Source organism: Excalfactoria chinensis, chromosome 3 (assembly GCF_039878825.1).
Source record: "Excalfactoria chinensis isolate bCotChi1 chromosome 3, bCotChi1.hap2, whole genome shotgun sequence".
Taxonomy (NCBI): Eukaryota; Metazoa; Chordata; class Aves; order Galliformes; family Phasianidae; genus Excalfactoria; species Excalfactoria chinensis.
This window is the reverse complement of record NC_092827.1, coordinates 66,952,186-66,973,986: the sequence shown is the minus strand read 5'-3', so window position 1 is coordinate 66,973,986 and position 21,801 is coordinate 66,952,186. Positions and strand designations below refer to the sequence as shown.

Genomic DNA, 21,801 nt, shown 5'->3' with positions numbered 1-21,801 from the left:
TGTGGCCTCTCTTTCCTCTGGCAACTTTGCCTTGAACAGCAGGGAGCAGGATGGGAAGGATGCCTCTGGGAAGAGGATCATAGAGGGAAAAGGGCTGAAGGAGAGGAATGAATTGAGAGATTTCCTTCCCTGCTCCACTAGGACAGAATATATCTGATCTCAGATCAGCATCTCTTGGAGATGGAGAACGGGACCAGGGTTGCAAGCGTATCTTGTGATCATCTCTTACCACACACTCACTGACTCTAGAGAGCGCTGTCGGAGTGCCCCAGGTCACCACTCCAGGAGGTGAGAGAGATGCAGATCTCCACAGTGAAGTAAGTACTTGGCTGTAGTATGTGTTGAGGTGTAAATCGCACGTGTGAAAAGGGACAGGAACAGATTTTCAACAGGAATAATTAAAATATCCTGTTGCGAAGAATCGGGCACACTGGGATTACCTGCTCTGTGAAGTCTTTCACTTGCATTACTAACTCATAAATGTAGGCTCAGCCAATAATTACTCCTCGATTCTGCCACATCTGTACCTCACAGCAATAAGAACAAACTGTGACAAGTAGGTCATGGCAAACTCGGGCAGCAAAGTCCAGGGCCCTGCCTGTGAATAACGCTTACAAAGTTGGGCTTCGTACCTCTCCTGACTTGCAAGCTCTCTGGGGAATGTTGAAGAGTGAACAGGACTCTGCCTGCTGGGAGCTGTTACGGTACCACAATGGCAGCCACACAGCCAGTTTCTCATTGTCTGAATCAAGTGTGCCATCGAGCCTTTGCCAGCCCTCAGCAATTGTGGCAGTGACAAACTCAATCTACTACTCCGCTGTCCTTAGGCAGACAGCCACAGCATGTTTTCAATGCTGCCTGTACTCGGTTATGAGACCTGCTGACTCTAACTGCCCAGACAGCTCCCAGAGGCTGTGGATTTGCTCTTATTAGAATGGACTTTTAAAAGTTAAGATGGAGCTTAAACAAGACTGAACAAAATGATGTGTAAGCCAGATCCTAATTACACTTGGAATACCACCCTTTAGTTGGCTCTCGAGTCTTTCTTCTAATGTCCTTTTAGTCGTTGAAGCCTCAAGTCCTCTCCATTCCCCACCTGTCAGATAAAACAACAAAGCAAGGCAGCTTCCCCAAACAGCCTCACTCCCAGTCTGAAATCCAGATACTGAATTGATTTCTTTTTTTCCCCCTGCTCTGAAGAACTCAGTTCCTAAAGTCTAGATCAGACTGTTCTTCGCTGCCTTGAAGGCAAATTCGAAACACACAAAAGACCCTCAAATGGCACTGAGGAAGGGAGGGCATAAGGGACGAAACACAAACTAGTACCAAAGCCTTACATGTTCTATGTAAAGTGAATTTATTAAAACATCGTTAATATAAAATGTGACCAAGTACATTTTTATTTTTATTTTTTTGTAAGAATGTTTAATAAAAACATACGAAAGAAAGAAGGAGCATCAACTCTTGTCAAAGCACAGGAAAGACACACCAGGATAAGTATAAAGTTCTGCAGCATGTTCTACCAGCTGGTCCCAATGTGTATCATCAGGGTAGTGTTAGCCAATGGAGGAGACAGACAGCCCAGGTTCTGCTTTAAGAAGTTTCAATGCAGTTAGCAGAGATATGAAATAACACCCCCTCAACAGTATGAGAGTTTGCTTTAAGATCTGCCCATCCCTAAGTAAGATTAGAATACACATCTTCACACTGGATTCGAAACTTTTCAGCAGCTGAATGCATAGAAAATTGGAGTCAATGAAAGGAGCAATACCCAGGGTTAGCATTAGCCAGCTTTGAAAAGGAGGTGTAAGTCAGTACTAATTACACACCTAAATCATTTTTTGCTCAAGCTGTCCTAAGCTATATTAATGCTGGATACTTGTAAGAAATCCTAAAAATGGACAGCTAAGAACAAGCAAGCTGCAAAGCCTAGGCCAGCAGAAACAATGATAGTATTCTGTGAACTGCTGAATGCGGAGACTGTGTCTGTGAACGTGTACATCTCAGGAAGGATATTTAGAAGCCTCTGAATTCTAGACATAAGGCTATGCAATGGCTTATACTCTGTGGCAATCTGCCCCTTTAGCTAAGAAACCTTTTAAGAAAACTCTAGAAAAGCTGGAGGTTTGGGGCTCGGTGGTTCTGTTTCTCAGAGGGCAGCTTACAGCATCTTCCTTGATCAGCAAGTAAGTTTTAATGCTCTATCAGCACACAATGCTTGTTCAGAGCAGGCAGTGCAGCAATTAGAGGCAAGGACTCCTCCAGTACATTTCAAACACTTCCTGCGACAGACTTGGAGTAGGAAGAAGAAAACTCTGCAGCAGCCAGTTCTGTGCATGTAACTGCCTCTGGCATTTAACCAAATGCAAATCCATGAGAAGCTCAGCACTGTCAAGGTCTTAAGAGATGGCGACATTCTTACAGCTTCAGCAGGGACCTACATGAGCCATCAGAGCCCTGTGCTTTGCCTTCTACCCCAAACAAATGCTACGGGACTATTGCTGAGGTAAAGGGAAGGTCAGACCTTTGGCATTGGAGCAGACCACCCACTGGTTGTGCGTTGGGGGAATTAAGGCTTCGAGGTGAGGTAAACACAGTGAGAGTCAGTGTGTAAATCATGCTGCATTTCAGAGACAACAGACTCACATGACAGCTAACCTTGTTCTCTACATTTTAAACACCAAGGATCATTCGAACGCAGAACCGCTGAGGGCCACCTTGAGATGCTACTTTGCGATTGGGAATAAACGTAACCCAGATGTTGAATGCTGAAGAGAGAAAGTACCCATCCAGGAGGAAAAAAGCACCAAAGTTGATAAGTCCTTGAGACTGTAAGTTGCTTATAGATACCAAGAAGCCTCATACTGCTAGGACCTCCCATAAACATAGTGGTTTCCTGACACAAAGGTAATTCGCACTGCAGCAATTACCAGCACTGTGCTTCCAGCACTGCTGTTAAGAAGAGTTATGCTCTAACAAGGAGGCAGTGAATCGTTAGGCTTATATTCCCTGAAGACAGTTTCTCCCATTCATAAGGTGATGTCCTATTTCCCTTCCCCGGTTCAAGTCTTTAATCCAAAGATCAGAAACATCAATTCTTTCCTCAGGTCATTTCTCTAACGCTCTTCTGGTTATTTGAGCAGATTTGTAGGGTACAAGAAGTGCTTCTTTGGATCCATTATTTTGGCAATACCTTTGCCCTCTTCGAAAGAAAAGTATTTTCAAAGAAGTGATACAAAAGTTACTTCCAGACTACATGAGATACAGAAGTCAACACACTCCGTATGCTTATTTTTCATACTGCTTTTGCAAGTCACCTGAAGTACAGAATCACTTGGGGTTTTATTGGAACCACTGCATGTGTTATGCTATGACTTAGAGGCCACACTAGCAAGGTTTCAATTGAAAAGAACAACCTGCTCCTGTAGGTTCCACTTCTCAGATACAGAGGCGCTCATTTGTTTTCCTTTAACATCTATTTGGTAACTTCTCCCATCCTCTCCAAACAGTTGCTACTAAAAATGTAACAGATCTTAAAAATAAATCAAAATGAAACCACACATCTAACACTGTTTAAAAACCAAAAACGCATCCGGTATTACAAAAGTTTATACAAAGGCAACATTTAAGAATTTGAAAGTTACTTCTAGAAAAAGACACAAAATACTAGTAAATTAACAATGAAGAGAAAGGTATCTCATTCCTTCCCCAAAATTGGTTCGGACTATTTTGATGCACCTTTTACCAGTTGTCTAGAAAATCAAAGCCAGTCTTCAAGATAACATTGCTTGTACTAGTCTGCAAGAGGAAAAAAGAAAAGATATGACTGTTAATTATGGCAATACAAACTCAGCACTTGTCTACTTAACTACAAAAGAAACTTTAAGCTGTTGTCTGCCAGTATTTCACGTCTTTCATCTTGCTTAGGATGCCTAAGAATCTACAGCAGACATGAAAACAAAGGCAAACAAGACCAAAAAGGCAACTCCAAGGAAGAAAAGAAATCCTTCCCGTCTGCAGGCAGAAGGTAACTTTGTGCCCATAGAAAAACCCACGAAGATCAGAATAAGGGGAGCACTGCAGAGAATGAAAAACAAATAAACAAACAATGCAGGCACTGCTAATTCAAATGGATTGCCTGCTACAGGGACAGCCAGTTGTTTCTAGAAAAGTATGTGGTTTAGACTCTGTTGACAAGCCATTTTACTTGACTATCAAGAACATGCTGCAACATTTTGATATGGTAGGTTTGCTCCTGCATGGATAGAAAACCCAGGCTTTTCAAACTATTCCAGCGAGCCAGAAAGCATTCAGCAAGAAATTAATACTGAACAAACCATTATGACATAGGAAACTGTGGCACAGCTCTTATCTAAAATGAAAGAAGTACTGCGGTCACAATTCGTAGTAAAAAGCTCAAGAAGAAGAATGTTTTCGCTTTGGAAAGAAAACCCCACCAAAACCTAAACTAAATGTGGCACTCCAAGCACTGACGTGGCTTAAGTAATGTTCTCTCTTAAGTACTGCCACTCTCTTCGCTTTCAAACATTTACCTCAGCCTGCATCTTTCTGACCTTACATCATCTTGTTTGGAATTTAAACAATCACCAGTGTGAAAACACGGTAAGAGAAAGCTCTGTGACATGCTTAAGGTGTACAGTAATGCATCAGGCTTGAGCGCAGTGCTGCACTTCAAACAGAACTGCACGGCTTTGTTTCAAGAACAGTTCTTTACTTCACAGTTTTTAGGCTTTGTATCTCTTCTCCTTCCCTCACCATGTCCTATCCTGTTGTTCCTTTTCTTTTCTCACAGATCAGCATCTGCTTTTTAAATAGATCCAATGGGCTACTGAGCTGCTTAAGGTTCTTTTTTGTTGTTATTTGTTTTTCTTTAAGAAAAAAAAAAAAAGCCACATTCAGGAAGCTATTCTGGGAGCTCATTCCATTTCCATTTTGGACTTTAAGAGAAAATACATTTAAAGCCGTCCAGCTGCCTGGGACAAAACACTGCAACGTGGTTGCTGGGCTTAGAGCAGCTGAGAAACAAGCTCACCATTAACTGCTATGCCGCATATACCGAGAAAGAGTCCCAGATTTTAATTTACCTACTATTCAAGTTAAGCTTTTTATAAAAAGCATTTCGCTGTTTCAAGAAAAAAAAAGGGTTTTTTTATTTTATTTTATATAGTAAGTTCCCTACCCGAAATAGTTAAGTAGCTTGCTCTCAAGTCAGCCAATAGATGCCATGTCAGTGCTTCAGTTGTTATATTTAAATGATGCCCTTATCCTATGAACTTTACTACATTAATAAATACTATATTGAAACAAACAATGGCAGTTGACACATTGGTTAAATAGACTTCCCTAAATTTGCAGGATAAAAAGCCAACAAGCTTATCTATGTTTTAATGCTTCGTTTCTAATCTTCCAGACTGACTTTGTCATATTTTAACGTGTTATACGGTTTTTACATTCAAGGAAAGTGGACACAGCAGTCTTTACCTGTCCAGGCATTTGTGGATCTGTAAGTATAGTACCATCAGTATCTTCCTTGTTTGTCCTAGAAGATGCCAGGTCCTGTGGTGGGTCAGGAAGAAAGAAATCATCTAGAGAACTAGAAGGGAGTTGAGTGGGTCGAGGTTTCTCCCATTCAAGAGATACAGAAGGTAGACTGGGGGTAACAGACTTCTCAGGTTTAGTTATGCTGGGCTTCTCAGCTTTTGCCACTTCCTTTGGAGCAGACTCTTGTCTGTAAAAAGAGGGAAGGGGTTTCTCTCCTTTCTCCATAGACTTGATCTGGCTGGGGGTCAAGGACTGGAACTCAGACTTGTCTCCTTCAAACTTGGAGCGCTCCGCATTTATCTTCCAGAATGAGGACTCCTCATCCTTCCTGGGTGTTATTAACCCATCAGAGCCAGGGGTCTTAGCCTGAGAAGATTTAGGGACTTGGACACCAGGTGCTGCTTTAAGTGGCTGCCTCTGTTCATTTTGTGTCTGGGCACCACTCTGTTCTTGTATGGACAGAGATGCAATGCTGAACTCCATTTGACTCTGTTAGGGATTAAAGGAAAGAAAAAGTATTTCAAAGCCCTTCACAAAGACACGTTTATGAAATTCTCAGCTTGATGCATATAGATAATATTTCTACCAGTAGCTGGGCAATTCTCATGCAGCAGATATCACAGAAAAGCCATTCAATTTTTTCCATAAATGTCTACCATTCTAGCTACATAATAATCATTAATAGAAGTCTGCAATGCAGGCAAATATAAGTGTCCCAGACCTGCTGAAATGGAGTCAGAGGGAAAAGATTGATTTGGTTGAAAATATGATTTGAGTTACCATCCGAGTCCCATCCAAGACAGCGTATAGAATCATATAATCGCCAAGATTGGAAAAGAACTCTAAGATCATTCAGTCCAAGCATCCACCTATCACCAATATTTCCCACTAAACCATGTCCCTCAGAACAGCACTAAAACATTAGAATAGATGTGGATGCTTCCTGAAAGCTATACATGTTTTACAAGAGAAGATTAAGCAAATGAAACCACAAGATGCTGAAAAGGCAGTCGTCCAGTACAGTCTTTGATACAGTTGGCAATACATTTTAATTCCATCTACTTCCAAGACAGAGTACTAGATGTAATGAGTGTGTGTAAATCAGTAGTTTTACAATTCTAATGCCACTCTGAAGTGAGAAACAACTCCAGCAGGGCCTGTTCAACACTCACCCCAGAGCTGGGTTTGATTTTTACTTGCAATTAGGATAGCTGCACTCACTTCTGAGAAATTACTCTGAGTCAATGAAGACCATGGCTAAGGGACGAAACACATCCTGAAAAAGCCACCCAAGGGTGAACAGTGCTACGAAACGTTCATTTGGCTTACCACCATGTCAGCACTCTTGGCTGTCAGCTTGATAGCCTTTAGGCCAGTAAAAGTTAAGCCTTACTTCACTCTAAGGAACGTTCAAGTGTTATTGTACATGGAACATTACAGGAAAAAACAAACAACAACAACAAAAGCCAGTGCATTTTCAGCTAATGCTACGCTGTTGTTGACTAGTTAGCAAAAATCATATAGGACATTTCAAACAGTAGATGTTGATACATCTGAAGTTCATTACTAATTTGTTAAGTTTTTCCAATTTTACCTCATTGTGGGACTCTCCTGTACCAAACTGCAATAGCATCCGTAGAATTAAGGTTAAAAGAAGTCCAAATTGCATACTGTTTTAATAGCGGTCTTTGATGCCAAGTTTTGCACTATTGTACACGTTCAGCTCAAAGGGACTTCAGATTCAGGATTTGCACACCTCATATTTCATATTCAGAACTTGCCATCAAAATGCAAATGTTAACAGAGCATCTGGTTATTTAGAAGCCAGATTTGTTTTGGCTTATACGGCCGATTTGTTTTGACCTGGCCAGCAGCTGGCTACACATAATTGACTCATGACTCAACACCTGAACTTTCTAAAGAATTGATTATATATTATTAGGTATCTTCCTGAGATTATAGGCAGGGAAGCATTAAGTTCCATGTTTCCATTGAAAACGTACTGAGTCACCAAACAATGAAGGCCATAAACACACTGCTTTATTTTTATTTTAAACCCAATTTTCCATTCGATGAATTCTGCGTAAACACAACGGTGCTGAGGATTATTCAGTCACTGCTATTCTCTATATTAATTTATAGAATTTGTTTCCCTAAGCTCACTTGACAACGCTACTGAATAGAGATCTACCACCCTGGAGTTAAGATGCTTTAAGACTTCAAAAATGACAGAATCCCATCTTAAAAAAACCCAAGCCACAATACAAAGTGAACGTGCCTTTCCCTAATATTCAAAAGGGAAAAAAAGAATCTTGCTTTTATTGCACCTTGGAAGACTTAATTCCTGTGTGAGAAGGTACTTAAACCAGTGCTATTTCCTATCCTTCTGTAGCTGTTTTTCTTCTCAGCCCATCACAGAGCTTACACTAGAGATGACGCTGGCAGAAGGCCACTGCAGGAGTACTGTCAGTAAAATGATCCTTTCCTACCTCAGCTCAAGTGAGAAAGACGGTCAGTGCCCAGAGCAGAGAGAGGCCACCCCAGCCCTGTGTCCGCTAGATAGACGCTGGAAACAAAATCTGGGCAAAACACCGATAGAAGAGAAGCTGGGAAACACAAATTAGAAAGAAGAAAAACCAACATGATAACTTCACATTTCAGTAGCACCGAGACACACAAAATAATGTCAGGTTTCCTTAAAACTTCTCATGTTGTGGTCCAAAAGTCACTTCCTGTGGTCACGTTTGATTTTCTTTCACAAAGGCCCTAATGTCAACCCAGAGCTCTGGTTTAGAAGCAGCAGGCTCCTGCTGGTGCAGGTAAGAGCGTGACCCTGCAGCAGAACTTCAGGCACTTTTAACCTTTCCAACCCAGAGAGGACACACTCTTTGTCCTTTTACAATGGAGAACATGAGGCGGGGAAAGGAGTTGCACACATTTTGAATTGTCATAGGGCTGTGGATGAAGCAGTCCTAATGCTCAATATATAATAATATACCAAAGCAAGACTACAGTTTGAGTAGCTGAAGCACTGAGATTAAAATCTGACAAAAAATAGGATCTTGATTAGAGAAGAAAAAACGCCTGCTCCTCAGTTTGGAAGCAGCTCTTGAAATTCTGCTCTCAATTCTTGGAGATTTTCACCTTTTAAGTGGTGAAGAAAGTTTCTGAATATTCATTAAATCAGTTCACTGTATAGATGCTTTGTCTAAGTTAAGCTGAATCTAGTTTATCTAGCTTGGAAATATAAAAGAGCTACTAAGCTCACCTTTCTTGGTCAGTATCTCCAATACTCTACTCAGTGCACCACTGAGGGTGACAAGTTGCAAGCCCTGTTTTCCCTGAAACACTTACTGTTTCTATTTGACTTTAAAGGTTATTTAAGGTACCTGAACCGCTGAGAAACGTTGGTGATGAAAGAAAGTGATTAATATGCAATATTAATATTAATATTAATATTAATATGCAAAATCGGTACTGTAATACTGAAAGAAACAAAAAAATCACAAAGCAGAGCAGCAGATAAATTCATACGGAGACAGAGAAGAACCATGTGAGAAGCCCTCAGTGTAGAAACCTAAAATGCAATTACTGTGTTATCAAATTCCTTTGCAAGGGTTAGAGTAAAGGATGCCTACACCTTGGCTTACCTTTCTGCCCAATAGATAGATAAAAGAGAAGCAATACGTAAAACAGGTTTTTAGGAAGCTATGTCTCCCTCTTTCCTTAAAAAGGCCATATTAGGATATTTATCATTTTGATCTATTAAAATGATTTAGACCTCACCTCAGTATCCCTCAGGAAGCAGAGATAAGTTATCCAATCATACTCCTATCTGCAGGTGCTTGTGGGAAACAACGTATTCTATAAGACAGGCAACACACACTTTAAGAACCTAACGATTAATGGAATCAGGTTTGAAGTCATAAATCTATCTTAAAAACAAATGACCGCAAAAACTCAGGAACTTTTTTTTTTAAGCATCTTATTCACTCATCAGGAATGTGTAGTATTTTACTCAACAGACACGCAAACACAGCCAAAACAAACTGTTTTGCTTGGCAGCCTGAAAAATCTAAATTGTTGAGACAAAGACTGTAGAAACACTGTCAAAAGCAACTCGTTTTAAGCAAAGCCTGATATATATGCAGAGATAAGAAAGCCAAGTTGAAAAGGATTTAGAAAATGACTTTGGTTTGCTGAACAGACAAAATCAGAATAAACACGGACACCAACTTGTTGCCATTTTTTGCTTTGTTTCCTGTGGGTGTTTTCAGGATCTTTTCAGAGACCCTTTGAGAAAGAAATCCTTAGGTCAGCAGAGTCCAATCACAATGATAAAAATAGAGCATACAAAAACAGTCTAAGTAATTTTAAACCATACCAAAAGACAACATGAAAGAGGCACAGCGTGTAGCTTCAGAGGAAACTTCATTATCCACTATTTGGTGATAAGAACAGTAGTCTGGTTCCGGACACAAGTTTGTCTCCTTTACTGGTGAGCCTGAGCAAACTCTTTGTATCAGTGTTTGGCACGTGCCTGGTTTTATGCTCAAAAACAGCTGTCCAAAGATTGATGCAGGTAACCGAATCCTTAGCTAACACCAGGCCATGCAGATTAAAATAAATCTTGAACACAGCTACAATTATCACAGTTTATTTCTTTTGCTCAAGAACTAGTACTCAGTAGCAGTTTTACGGCACTGATTTTTATAGATCTGTAATCTAGACCAAAAAGGGGAAGGAAAAAGACAAAATCTCAGGCATCCCTCTTCTTTCCTTCCAAGAAAGTATTGCCACTTATACCAAAACAACAACTGTAAGTTGAAAATTGTTTCTAATATCAGGCTATTGTGGAAGGAGGGGAAAATATCCTAAGTAGCATAAAAAGTAGCACAGAGGAGAGCTGGAGGAAGAAAAAGTAAACCCCTACAAAAAGGACTCTCCGAAGCTGCTTTCACAACTATTCTAGCTGTAGCAAGACAAACAGTTTTCTGATGTGCGAGAGTTTGTTTTAAACACCTGGAATTAAACTTATTTTAGTTAACAGTGTGGATTAGAAATAGGTTCCCCAAGTTGTCCCCATGCTGCTCTGCGCATTCAATGTGTTAACCAAGGTGGCAGCCAGATTATATTTTCTGCTCGTTAGAAACAAAACAAAGCTGTATTTCCAAAACCAGGCATGATTCCTGTTTTCCATTTATATCTTGAAATCCATGCTGTTTCACTCCATTTTTACATCAAACAGACCAAGAAACCTCAAAGGCTAAACTCAGCCAAAATGTCAGCTTTCATCTCACTTAAACCTTTAGCCATAAATAGAATGCCCTAAATTCACAAACCTGGCTTCGGACCCAGCTGAAAAAAAAAAAGAGTAACCCACATTGCATGTGTTATATTCATAAGGGCTCCACCCGTGAACCAAATCACTCCATCCAAGTCAGCCTCTCGTTCTAAAATGTCAGTTTATTTGCAGCGCCATGAGAACGTGTTCCTTCTCCAGTAATAATCCTTGTCAGAAGTGCTATGGTTTTCCACTAAAAATATTAGATCATTGACATGATGCCTAACTGCTAGCTCAAACATTCACATCGCGTTCCTGCTTCATTTGCAGCTTCAGCGGTGGAAACCTTCATGGGTGTATCTGACACGTTATGAGCAACTTAACCCTTATCTCATACTTGTGTTTAAAATGAGAACACGAAATTTACTTCAGACAGAAGGGAGGTCATCAAATCTGGACATTCCATCCAAAATGAAAGCAATTTATTATAGTATTTTAATGGCAAGTGCAACAGCCATGAAACTCGGGGATTCGTTCCATTAGCTACTGTTAAGAAAAATGTGTCCATGCCTAATCAGCTGGGAGCAATACTGTCACCGCTGCAACAGCTCCAACTTGCAGAAAACACAGCCTTGCCATTTCTCTGCTGTTCCCTCCACCTCCTCAGTTGTCCAAATACGGCTGTCCTTCAAACAACTACTGATTTTGCTACTTCGTATTTTTTCTTACAGACTAAGTGTTAAAATAAAAGAAAATGTCTATTGGCTTTACTGACTTAAATCTCTTTCCTCCTTCTCTGCAAAAGTAGGTTGTTGCATTTTCTTGTACATGAAAGCCAAAGCTCATTCATCCAAAGCTACAGAAGAATGAAGGTACTCTGTTGTAACAGCAGCGATGTGTAAAAAACAAACAACACAGAAGGAAACAAAAAACTCTTCATGAACAGGAGATAAGGAAAAAAAAACAAACTGTACAGAAAGAATAGCCCACCATGAGGGAAAGCTAATGAAACAGAAAGAGGCTGATAGCCTAAAATAAGAGTGGGAACAGATGTGGCACACAAGACACCAAACATGCTTTACAACATTGCAACGGCCCATTCAGGTTTCTTCACTGTTTCCCCGGGCTGGACTGATTGGGCAAGGGGATTTTCTATTCAGCCAGTAACTCGTGGAGAAATTGCATTCCAACATTTTCTTGCTGAAGTACTGGTTAGGGAAGAGATCAAAGAGTAAGCATGAAGCAAGACATCAGCCTTTAATAACCAGAAGACTCAGCAGCTGAAGGGTTGGGCTGGAAATCTGACACAATACGACGAGGCACTGTAAAGAAAACAAAAGGAGGAACCCACACAAAGCAACCAACCCACATGCCATGAAAGCAGTCTGAAATGGATTCCCCAGAGTTTTGCTCAAGGAAAAAGGTCATTTGACTTTTCACCCTGCAGCTGAAGCACAGCAAGGAGGGAGGGGGAAACAGAGAAGCACAGCTTAGCTGAGACAAACTCATATCTCAGCCTCCTCTGTTTCACTTTTCTTCAGCAGTCAGAGGAGTAGAGGAGTGTTTCCATGTCATCCTGCAATTCTCCACGTTACAGAAAGGCATGAACCTGGAACACTGATCCACTGAAGACCTTTATTCTGAGACACCAGAAGGACAACTATTCTTGACAGCTCCATCCAAGTGCTCTCATACTACAAGCCTCTCTGGTGTTATCCTAAAAGTCAGTGGCTTCTTTTTCCAAGGGTCCTGAAAGACAGGAGGGCTTGACTGAGCAAGCTGGTTTCTGCTAAACCACAGCAGTGTGGGCTGCAGGGATCCAGGAGCCACATCAAGTTATAGGTTAATCTACATCTGCCGAGCACAGATGGGCTGCTAGTTAGAGGCAGTGACCTTGAACAAGGAAAGCTGACAACAACTCGAGGGTTAGGTCAAATGGATTAATTTAGTATCCACTGGCATTTCCAGATAATTACTCTGCATCAAGCTGAGATTATATCCATAAGCTCATGCATGATATCTACATAGTTCAAGGGCAAAAAAAAAGATGAAGGTGGGAGAAAAGCAGCTTTCTCTGGCAGATAAATCCCGAAAACAAAAAGTCTGAAATATGATGAAATGACCATGGTAGTCATATCCCATTGAGAAATGCAACGAGACAGGTTTTTCCCAACAGAAACATGGTACAATTGTATTTTCTTACACCACAGGTTCACAAAAACAGCAACTCCGTTTTAGCCTTGAAGAGAATCCCATTGTAAATAATGCTTTAACAAAATATCAGGGACAGAGGAGAAGAACACAATGATTCCAGCATAGCACTAACAAGCTTCCCAGGTAAACAAGATTCATTACACTCTAATACACAACAAAAAGATGAAGCATAAGACAGACTTCAAGAAATAACAGTAACTAAAAAAAAAACCAGCAATGGAGCTTATTTGTACCTTTCTCACCCCATTCCCTGACTACTTTTCTCCTGCCTCCAAAAGCAGAATGTAACTATGCTTACACGATAACTGATATACATTTATTTCCTGTCCTCGATAAACATGGAAAATTGTTTTGAAAACTCAACGGTGAAAGAACCAAATAATTTGGAATGAATCAGGTTTTACACCTGCACTTGAAGTAGGAACACTGGTTCACAAAGTACACTTTGTGTTTCTGCTGATGTAAACCGAAGTATACCAGCTCTGTTTCATTTGCGGTATGGTCACTGTACACAGCTCTCATAGAACAAAGGCACCATTGCCTATCAAGTGTCAAAATATAACTGAAAAGCAGAAGGAGCAGCATCGAATGACGATCCAACATTAAAAATAAAAGTGACGCATATTTACCTTTGTTTCCCAGGAGAATGGAGCTGAGTGCTCATCTTGCCAAGTTATATCCTGAAATAAAAGTCAAGAACGATTAAAAATCAGAACAGCTTTACCTACATAGAGCATCATTCAGATAACATTATATTGCACTGCTGGAAGTATAACCGCGACCAAAGAAGTAGTTAAAAAGTGAGAGCTCTACTTCTACATGTCACTGATTACATATTAAGACTGACTGAAAGCAAGTTCTTTAAGGGAAGGATTACCAAACAGTATTCCTATTTAACCTATAAATTATATGAAGATTTAACTTGGCCTAAACTTCCTGAAACGTCTTCTCTACAAATTGCTTTAAAATCTCCAGTTTTCTACTACCTACAGTCCTTGATAGCTGCTAGCAACACACAAGAATATTACTAGAGGAGCTGGGGCCTTAGGGAAATAAAGTTCCATTTCTTCCGCCCCACGGACTGAAGAGCACGTGTGCAACCAGGCAGCAAAAGAGCTGCACACCTATCAGCACAAGCCACAGCTGAATCCTGAATCCAACAAAACCCAGCATTATGCACTTCGAAGACAATCAGCTTGAAATAAGTATTTGGTGCTTTTTATGCAGGAGTAAAATCCCAATCTGAATCTAAGCAGTACCATTCTGGGAATGCACTGCAAGGTCTCACAGCTTACCAAAGACTCCAGTCATATGTCATGCAGAAAGACTGGTGCAGAATGTATCAACTGCTGTGCATGGCTGTGTTCTGACTGAACTCTGCTGTTTTCAATTATTACTATATTTCACTTTTATTACTAACAGAAGGTCAGTATCAATCATAGAAGAAAAAAGAAAAGAACCCCAATGAGAAATTTAGGTAGTCTCTTCATGCATAGCTTGGCCTCCAAAAAGACACACAATCCACACTGAGAAGGAAGGGATGACAAATAAACAAATCTACTACATAGTTCACGTCTCTACATAACTTGCAATAAAATCACTGCACTTTCAGTTCTTATTTTTACATTTTACCAGCATGAGCTGGTAAAGCTAACAAGTTGCACCCTCTATGCCAAGTATAACGTTGCTTTGCCACCACAGTAAGTCAGGGGAAAAACAGGAGCAGGAATGATGGATGGATGGATGGATGGATGGATGGATGGATGGATGGATGGATGGATGGATGGATGGATGGATGGATGGATGGATGGATGAAGGCCTGGAGAAACTATGCACTACAAAAGAGATGACAGGACAATACCAGAAGTGCTTGCATCACACTCCTGCTTCTAAAGTAATAACAGTGAAATATGATTTAAGCTAACTACTGCACAGGAATCCCCCACCTTACCACGACTGCCCTTTTCTTCATATTTTTGATCTCTGCCTTTATGGAAATGCGTTTCCCAGAGACATCTGACAGCATTCTCTTGCTCTGCCACCTCTCATTTCAGCCCAGTGAAATTCTACTGGCCAAAGGCTATGAAAATTACCATTAGAAATGTCCAACTCCTTAATGCGGAAACATGTCAGTCCCCAACTGGTTCTCACCTGTGAATTGTACAGTATTTGAGGTATATGAAAGTAATCCCACACTCCTTTATGAGGATATGGAAGCAAGATTCTCCTAACTAATTCTTTACTGGCTAATATCTAAGTATCTAAGGTGAGGATGGATGAAAATCATTTTGAAAATTAAACAACCTAAAGGCTTCTTCCACCTGAAAGGAAAAGCCTGGGCTCTGCTGGAACACGTGTTCTGACCAAAAAGGTAGCTTGGCACAGGAAGTTATTGCCCAGAACACAAATGTAATACTAGACACACTTGTCTATGGTTGCTTTTATTTATTACCATTTAAGGGAAACAGAGTAAGTCTGTTATTACTATCTGTTCTGACTTCTAACAGTGGGGTGCTGCTGACCACACAAAAGCCATACGAGGCATTAGATGGGATGCCTTGAAGCTGGTGAGCTGTCAAATTATTTCAAAGCCATTTTCAGACTGTACCTTTTGCATTTGAAACTGGCAAAGTTGGAACCCCGTTTCTCATGGACATATGACAGGCATCACAGCTCACTCAGGTGGCAACAGAGGTTAGAAAGTGCCTTTTGTGGGCCCAGCCACTGCATTAAGTCACACAGTTTGACTACAGGACTACAGCTCTTCTGTCTGCACAAACTAGTACTGGACATCAGCCATAGCATTAAAAAACAGAAGCGAAGTCCAGCAAACTCCCACATGCTGTCAGAGTGCCTTAAACCTCCAGATATGAAAGCAGAATCATCAGTGGATTTTACCTCAGGAGGTTCTTGTTGATTTAAGTGACTTCTTGTCACAAGGCTCTGGCTAACTCATTTGCAATGGCAGCCGGGACAGTTTCTCATAGCTCACAAGGATTACTAGCTGAAGAACTTAATACGAGACTGATCCCAACAATAAGACAGGTTACAGGTTGGCCATCTGTGCAGGTGGTTTAAATAAACTATTCACTATCTGACATTTCCAGTGGAAAATAGCAAAAGAAAAACTTGTACTGGTAGTATGCAGGGTGCAGCAAGCTAAAATAGATGAAGTGTACTTGAAGATAAGACAGTTACCAGGTTCTGCCCATTGTCACAGAAGGGAAGTTTGTGGCCTTCACTTCTTGGTTCTCAGAGGACATGGAGAGAACCAAGGGAGCAGCAGGAGAATAACAAAGTTCAGCTGTTTTCTGCCCGATGCTCCTGATTCACGTTAGTCACCAACAAAATCTGAGGAAGAACTTTGTTTTTGCCAAAATAAACAAGTTCTTACATGACTGAAGAAAACAGAAGCAAAAACCAAACAGTTTTAAGATTCACAAAAGGAAATGATGAGTGAGATTTAAAACAAGAAAGCAGCTTTGAGGCTTCTTATCATCAACACAGATTAGAGGAGATCCATATCTGATCAGCTTTTGTTTTCACCACACAACAAAGCTTTCATCCAGAAAGAAGGCAAACAAATAAACTTCTGTTCCCCAGCGTTCAAGAACCTTTTTGTAAGAAAGTGAGCCTCATAAAACATATTTCACGACTTAAAAAAAGAAAGAAAAGAGAGAAAAAAAGAAGGAGTTGGGGGTATGGGGAGAGAGTGACACAAATCTGGTCATACACTTCAAGAACCAGCTGCAGAATGTATTAATCGTAGAATCCTTTGATTCTGTTAAAAAGAATCACAAACTATGCCTGCCACACGTAGCCAGCTTGTTGCCAAACAGCATCAGGGCTTCAAAAGGAAGGACAGTGGGAGAAAGGTTCTGCCTATCTGACAGAAGCATTGCTCACAGCAGCTAACAGTGACTGTGCCATCACAAAACTACCAACAAATGGATTTCTGTGCTGGCAAATGCATTTCAGAAGCATTGTCAGAACAGGACTTGCTGGTTATTGTGGTTTAGCTGCACTCCAAACCACAGTGCATTTTTTATTTTTTAAAAGCACAAATCTATAGCAGGCCTGACATTAGAGCTATTGATATATTAAACATTTGCTGCTTCAAAGCATTTATAAGTAGGAGATAAAAGGGTCAATTCTTTGGCTTGGCTTCAAAGTTCTTAAGGCAAAGCAAAATACATATCGTATCCACCTTCAGGTAGCTTCCCTTCCAAAAGATGATGGATGAAGCTAAAAAATTCCCTTACCCATCTTTCCTCCACATAAACTGCTCAGCATTTTCTAAATCACATGGTACTTTATTCAATAAAAAAATTCATTATTGTGATTGCCTGTCAAATACTCAATATCCCCCCCAAACCCCCAGCTCTCTCAGCCTTCTTTCATAGCAGAGGTGCTCCAGCCCTCTGAACATCTTTGTGGCCCTCCTCTGGACTTCTCCAAAAGTTCTACATACATCTTTCCCATGCTGGGGGCCCCAACCTGGATGCAGTACTCCAGCTGGGGCTCCACAAGGGCAGAGCAGAGAAGGACAATCACCTCCCTCTCCCTGCTGGCCACCCTTGTTGTAATGCAGCCCAGGATACTGTCAACCTTCCAGGCTGCAAGAGCACACTGCTGGCTCACATTCGGCTTTTTATCCTCTAGGACCAAATCTTTCTCCACAGGGCTGCTCTCAGTGAGTTCCTCTCCCAGTCTGTATTCTTACCTGGGACTGCCCCGACCCAAACGCAGTATACTGCATTTGGCCTTGTTAGACCTCATTAGGTTCACACGCTTGTGTGTGTGCATGTCATACGCTTGTGGGGAAAAAAGAGCACCATTAGGAGACAACATAAAACTTGTTGCAAGCTAAATATCTCAACTGTTTTTCACTGAACTAAAAGGGTATCAACTAACATCAAGTCAGATGTTGCTGCCCACTGCAGCAATAAAAGATGATAGTTTTTTTTTTTCACACTGCTGTTTTTCCACTGTACTCACCCAAAAGGTAGCGTGTAATATAAGGTGCTTTTTAAAAATAGCCCCTTTTTATTCAGTTCCAAATTCTGTTTCCAGATTTCTCTCTGCTCAATTGCTTTCCACTAGCTGGAACCTTGTTAAGGAACACAGATCTCTTCTTGAAGGTTGCAGAGTCCAAAAGCCCTTGGCTAGTGGCACTCAGGTGACTCGAGGCACTTGCCAGGAGTCACACGTGGTGCTGCAGCACTCCAGCACTATGATATGGGCAGACCGTGGCTGCAGCGTGCTGCGGTCCTGTTACTGCACATCTATTTTCTGTTAGAGCCTTCCCACGCAGGTAACATACTGAAAGATGTTTTGAGAAGCACTTGTGCTTTGAGAACTTGCACAAAAAGTTCAGCAAGTCGGTTTGGTGTTAGAAGATGCACGGGGAAAAAAATGGGAGGAGAAAGAGAACCACCTGCCCAGAGCTGTGAAACTACTAAATATATGCTCTGTACCAGCTTACTGAAACAGCCACACACATTAAAGGGAAAAGGAAGCGGTGAGGGCTCTGGATGGGTGAATCAGTACGTTCAGCATCATCCTTATTCTGCTTTCTCCCAGGTCCTCTACAGAACATAAAGAGAAAGACATGAACTTCCTATGCTTAAGCAAGCACAGGTAGATCGCTACAGAGTTCAGCATCAGTTAACGTAAGGGCTGAGCTATGCTCCACTGGATGCAAATGTGATGCTTACATCGCAGGTGTCAACAAGAACACTGCCAGGACAGCACACTCACACCGAAAGAACTGCAATACCAATTAGAGATTTGGGGGTACGCAGACTTATGGAGGCCACTCTCAGTGTCCTTGCCAGGACCAATCTAACCACGACTGCACCAAATACAGCAGCTACATCTTACACAGGCAACAGCAGCACAGCTCAATAAGCTGTCAGGTCTGAAGGCAGCACTGTAACAAAGCTCTGTAGGCAAAGCATATGCAAGCCTGGAAAGTCGAACCGAAATGGCAAGAGTGGCTGCAGTGGCTCTGTAATAGCAGGACAAGGAGGGAGAGATTAGCGAGCCAGGGCAGATGTCCAAGAATCAGGCTGAATGCCAGAGAGGGAGCGGAGGGAGAGGAAGCTATCAGATGAGGTGCCAGGAAAAGCTCCAAGGCTCAACAGTGCGGTTGGAAGAACTAAAATGGAAATGCAGAATGCCAAGACACGTGGAACCTCTCTTCTTCAAAGAAGCATTTTACACGACTTCAGCTTGGAAGTCAAGGAGGAAGTCAGTTGAGGCAGATGCTTCCAAAATTAAACACTTTGTATTCCATGCCTTCATCAGTTAGAGGCTGTACAGCAGCTAAGAACAACGCTGTATTACAGCTGCATTTGGGGGCAGAAGGAAAAAGACAATGGTGTGCAAAAGTTTCAGATGGACGCTCTAGCTGTAATGCGGATGAACAGAAAATGATCGTTTCCATATGGTGCAGCACAACCACCTACAACATGCCTTCGTCCATTCTGGATCCACATAATTCAAAGCAGAAAGCCCAGCAGAGCTGTCTGAGACCAGGAACGCCGAACACACTGTTTCCACAGTCATTCACCCAAATCCTTTCAGAAATAACTTCAAGTCTAGGTTTCAAGGACTGCTCATACAACAAGATTTCTGCCTGCGTCTTTACACTCCTTTCCACCAGTAGCAACAGCTTATTACTAGAGGACACACAGAACTCCTGCTATCACTGACTACATAAAACTAAGCTTGAACACACCTTGTATGGCTTGTAGATAGGATGTGTGTGCAATGTGGTGCCGTTCCTTTCTGCCACAGGAACCACAAAGCCAGGCAGGAGCCTCGATGCTTCACACACCTCTTACAAATCCCACTGCAGGGACTCTGGCAGGCCTGCCGCCCTTCTCCACTAGACAGGGGACCCTCAGAAGCTCTAACATCTACATATTTTTGGTCATCTACTCTTTCCACGCCCTTGTTTTTCTTGGCAGGTAACATGGGAACGACTGTGCTTATTTATTTATTTACTTTAAGGCGTCAAAAATACCAACAGCTGGAATGTCTTCAACGTTTTATTTTTAGCAGAGCCTGAAATTAGGAGCAGAGAGGAAGAGGTTTAACACAGGGGGCACATTCCGTGCGGTCCGAGCCCAGCGAGGGGCTGTGCACGGCCTTCGGCACTGTAGGACCGGGAGCGCTGACAGCGGCCTCCTCACTGAGCCTCTGCTTTAGGAATCCCGCATCGGGATCCCTCCCGCTTCTCCCACGCACGCCTCGGTACGCCGCCTTTCCTGTTTTTACGGTCTCACCGAACGCAGTACGCCATCCCGCCCTCCTGCATACGCTCTCCATCCATCAGTCCCTCGGCTGTCAGGGACCACGAGTGCCCGTTCCTCCGCGCAACCGAGACACGCCACCGAGCCCCGTTTGCCGACCAGAAGGGCCCACCGCCCGCTCACCCCCTCCCGCAGGCCCCGCCATGGCGGACCCCCCTCAGAGAACGGACGGGCCGCGCCCACGGAGCGCGGACGGGCGGCCGGCGCAGGGCGCGGCTCCGCTCGGTACCTCGTCTCCGAAGCGCACCACCTTCTGGCCCGTGTTGAGGCGCAGGCTGGGGTAGGAGGCGGGCGCCGCGGGCGGGCGGGCGGTGCCGCGGTGCGCGGCGTAGCGGGCCTGGATGTGCGGCTCCACCAGGCACTTGTCGATGATCTCGTCCTGCTGGCGGGGCGGCAGCCGCTCCCATTCGGGCCCGTAGCGCTCGCGGATCCGCTCCTTCTCCGCCATGATCTTGCGCGCCATGGGGCTCAGCGAGGAGAAGTAGCTGAACCGCTTGCGCTCCCGCTCGTCCAGAGGCCGGTTGCCGTTCATCACCGCCGTGCGGGAGGCGGCGATCGCCGCCGCCATCGAAGCCATGGCCGCCCCGCCGGCGCCGGCCCCGCGCGCACCAAACCGGCCGCACTGTACGGCGGAGCGGGATCCGCCTCCTCCTCCTCCCGTCCCTTCCCTTCCTCGCTCCGCTCCTGCAGACGCCGCCTCCCCTCGCTCTCTATAAAAGTGGCCACCGCCCCCAACCCGCCTCCCACCCGCCCAGCGCCCGCAGCAGCCCCTCCCGGCGCCCGGCTCCAGCGCCCTCCTTGCAGCCCCTCGTGGCCGGTCTCTGCCGGGCTCCTCCCGGCCGGCCGAGGGGAGAGCTGCGGGCGATCGTTCTCTGCGCTCAGAGCTGTACTGTCTCCCTCACAACCGTACTTTTTACCCCGTGAAGGAGAGGAAGGAAGCCAGGCTGCCACCTGCCATCCGAGTTCCCGCACCCCGCCGGCCTCTTCCTTAACATTAGGAGTTGTTTCTGACAACTACAGCTCCTGAGTTTATAAGCCAGAACAAGAGTGCAAGCGCAAAACCAGCATCTTAAAAAACATTCATTACTACCCAACTGCAGCGATCTTCTGAAAGCTGCTGCCAGCACGACGACGAGCTTGCAGCAAGAGCACAGTTCTCTGCAACCTCAATTCTTTGCTCTGAATCTGTTTTTCCTAGTACTGTAATTACAAGGCAGATCTTGTGTTGCATATGCCTGCAGCTAAATTGGTTTGGTCTTTTATCCTTTCTAGTTGCACAAGCCCTTTTACGATCTTCATACTCTATTCTGAAGTGTCACAAATATTAGGAGATCAATAGGTTTTAATTACTCAGTCTATTTTTTCCCCTCAAAACTTTCTCTAACATGAATAGATAAAGGGCTGGGCCTACAGTATGTTAGC

General features: G+C 43.0%; 1 protein-coding gene across 1 annotated transcript; it reads right to left on the bottom strand.

Annotated features, from left to right (window-relative positions):
* Positions 1–1,340: 1,340 nt before the first annotated feature.
* On the bottom strand, positions 1,341–21,071 carry C3H1orf198 (chromosome 3 C1orf198 homolog). The gene is made up of 4 exons (XM_072333524.1): positions 20,609–21,071; positions 13,690–13,740; positions 5,503–6,051; positions 1,341–3,798 (listed from the first exon to the last, which is right to left on the bottom strand). The coding sequence occupies exons 1-4, from the start codon at positions 20,954–20,956 to the stop codon at positions 3,742–3,744; spliced, it is 1,005 nt and encodes a 334-aa protein (XP_072189625.1). The 5' UTR covers positions 20,957–21,071; the 3' UTR covers positions 1,341–3,741.
* Positions 21,072–21,801: the final 730 nt, after the last annotated feature.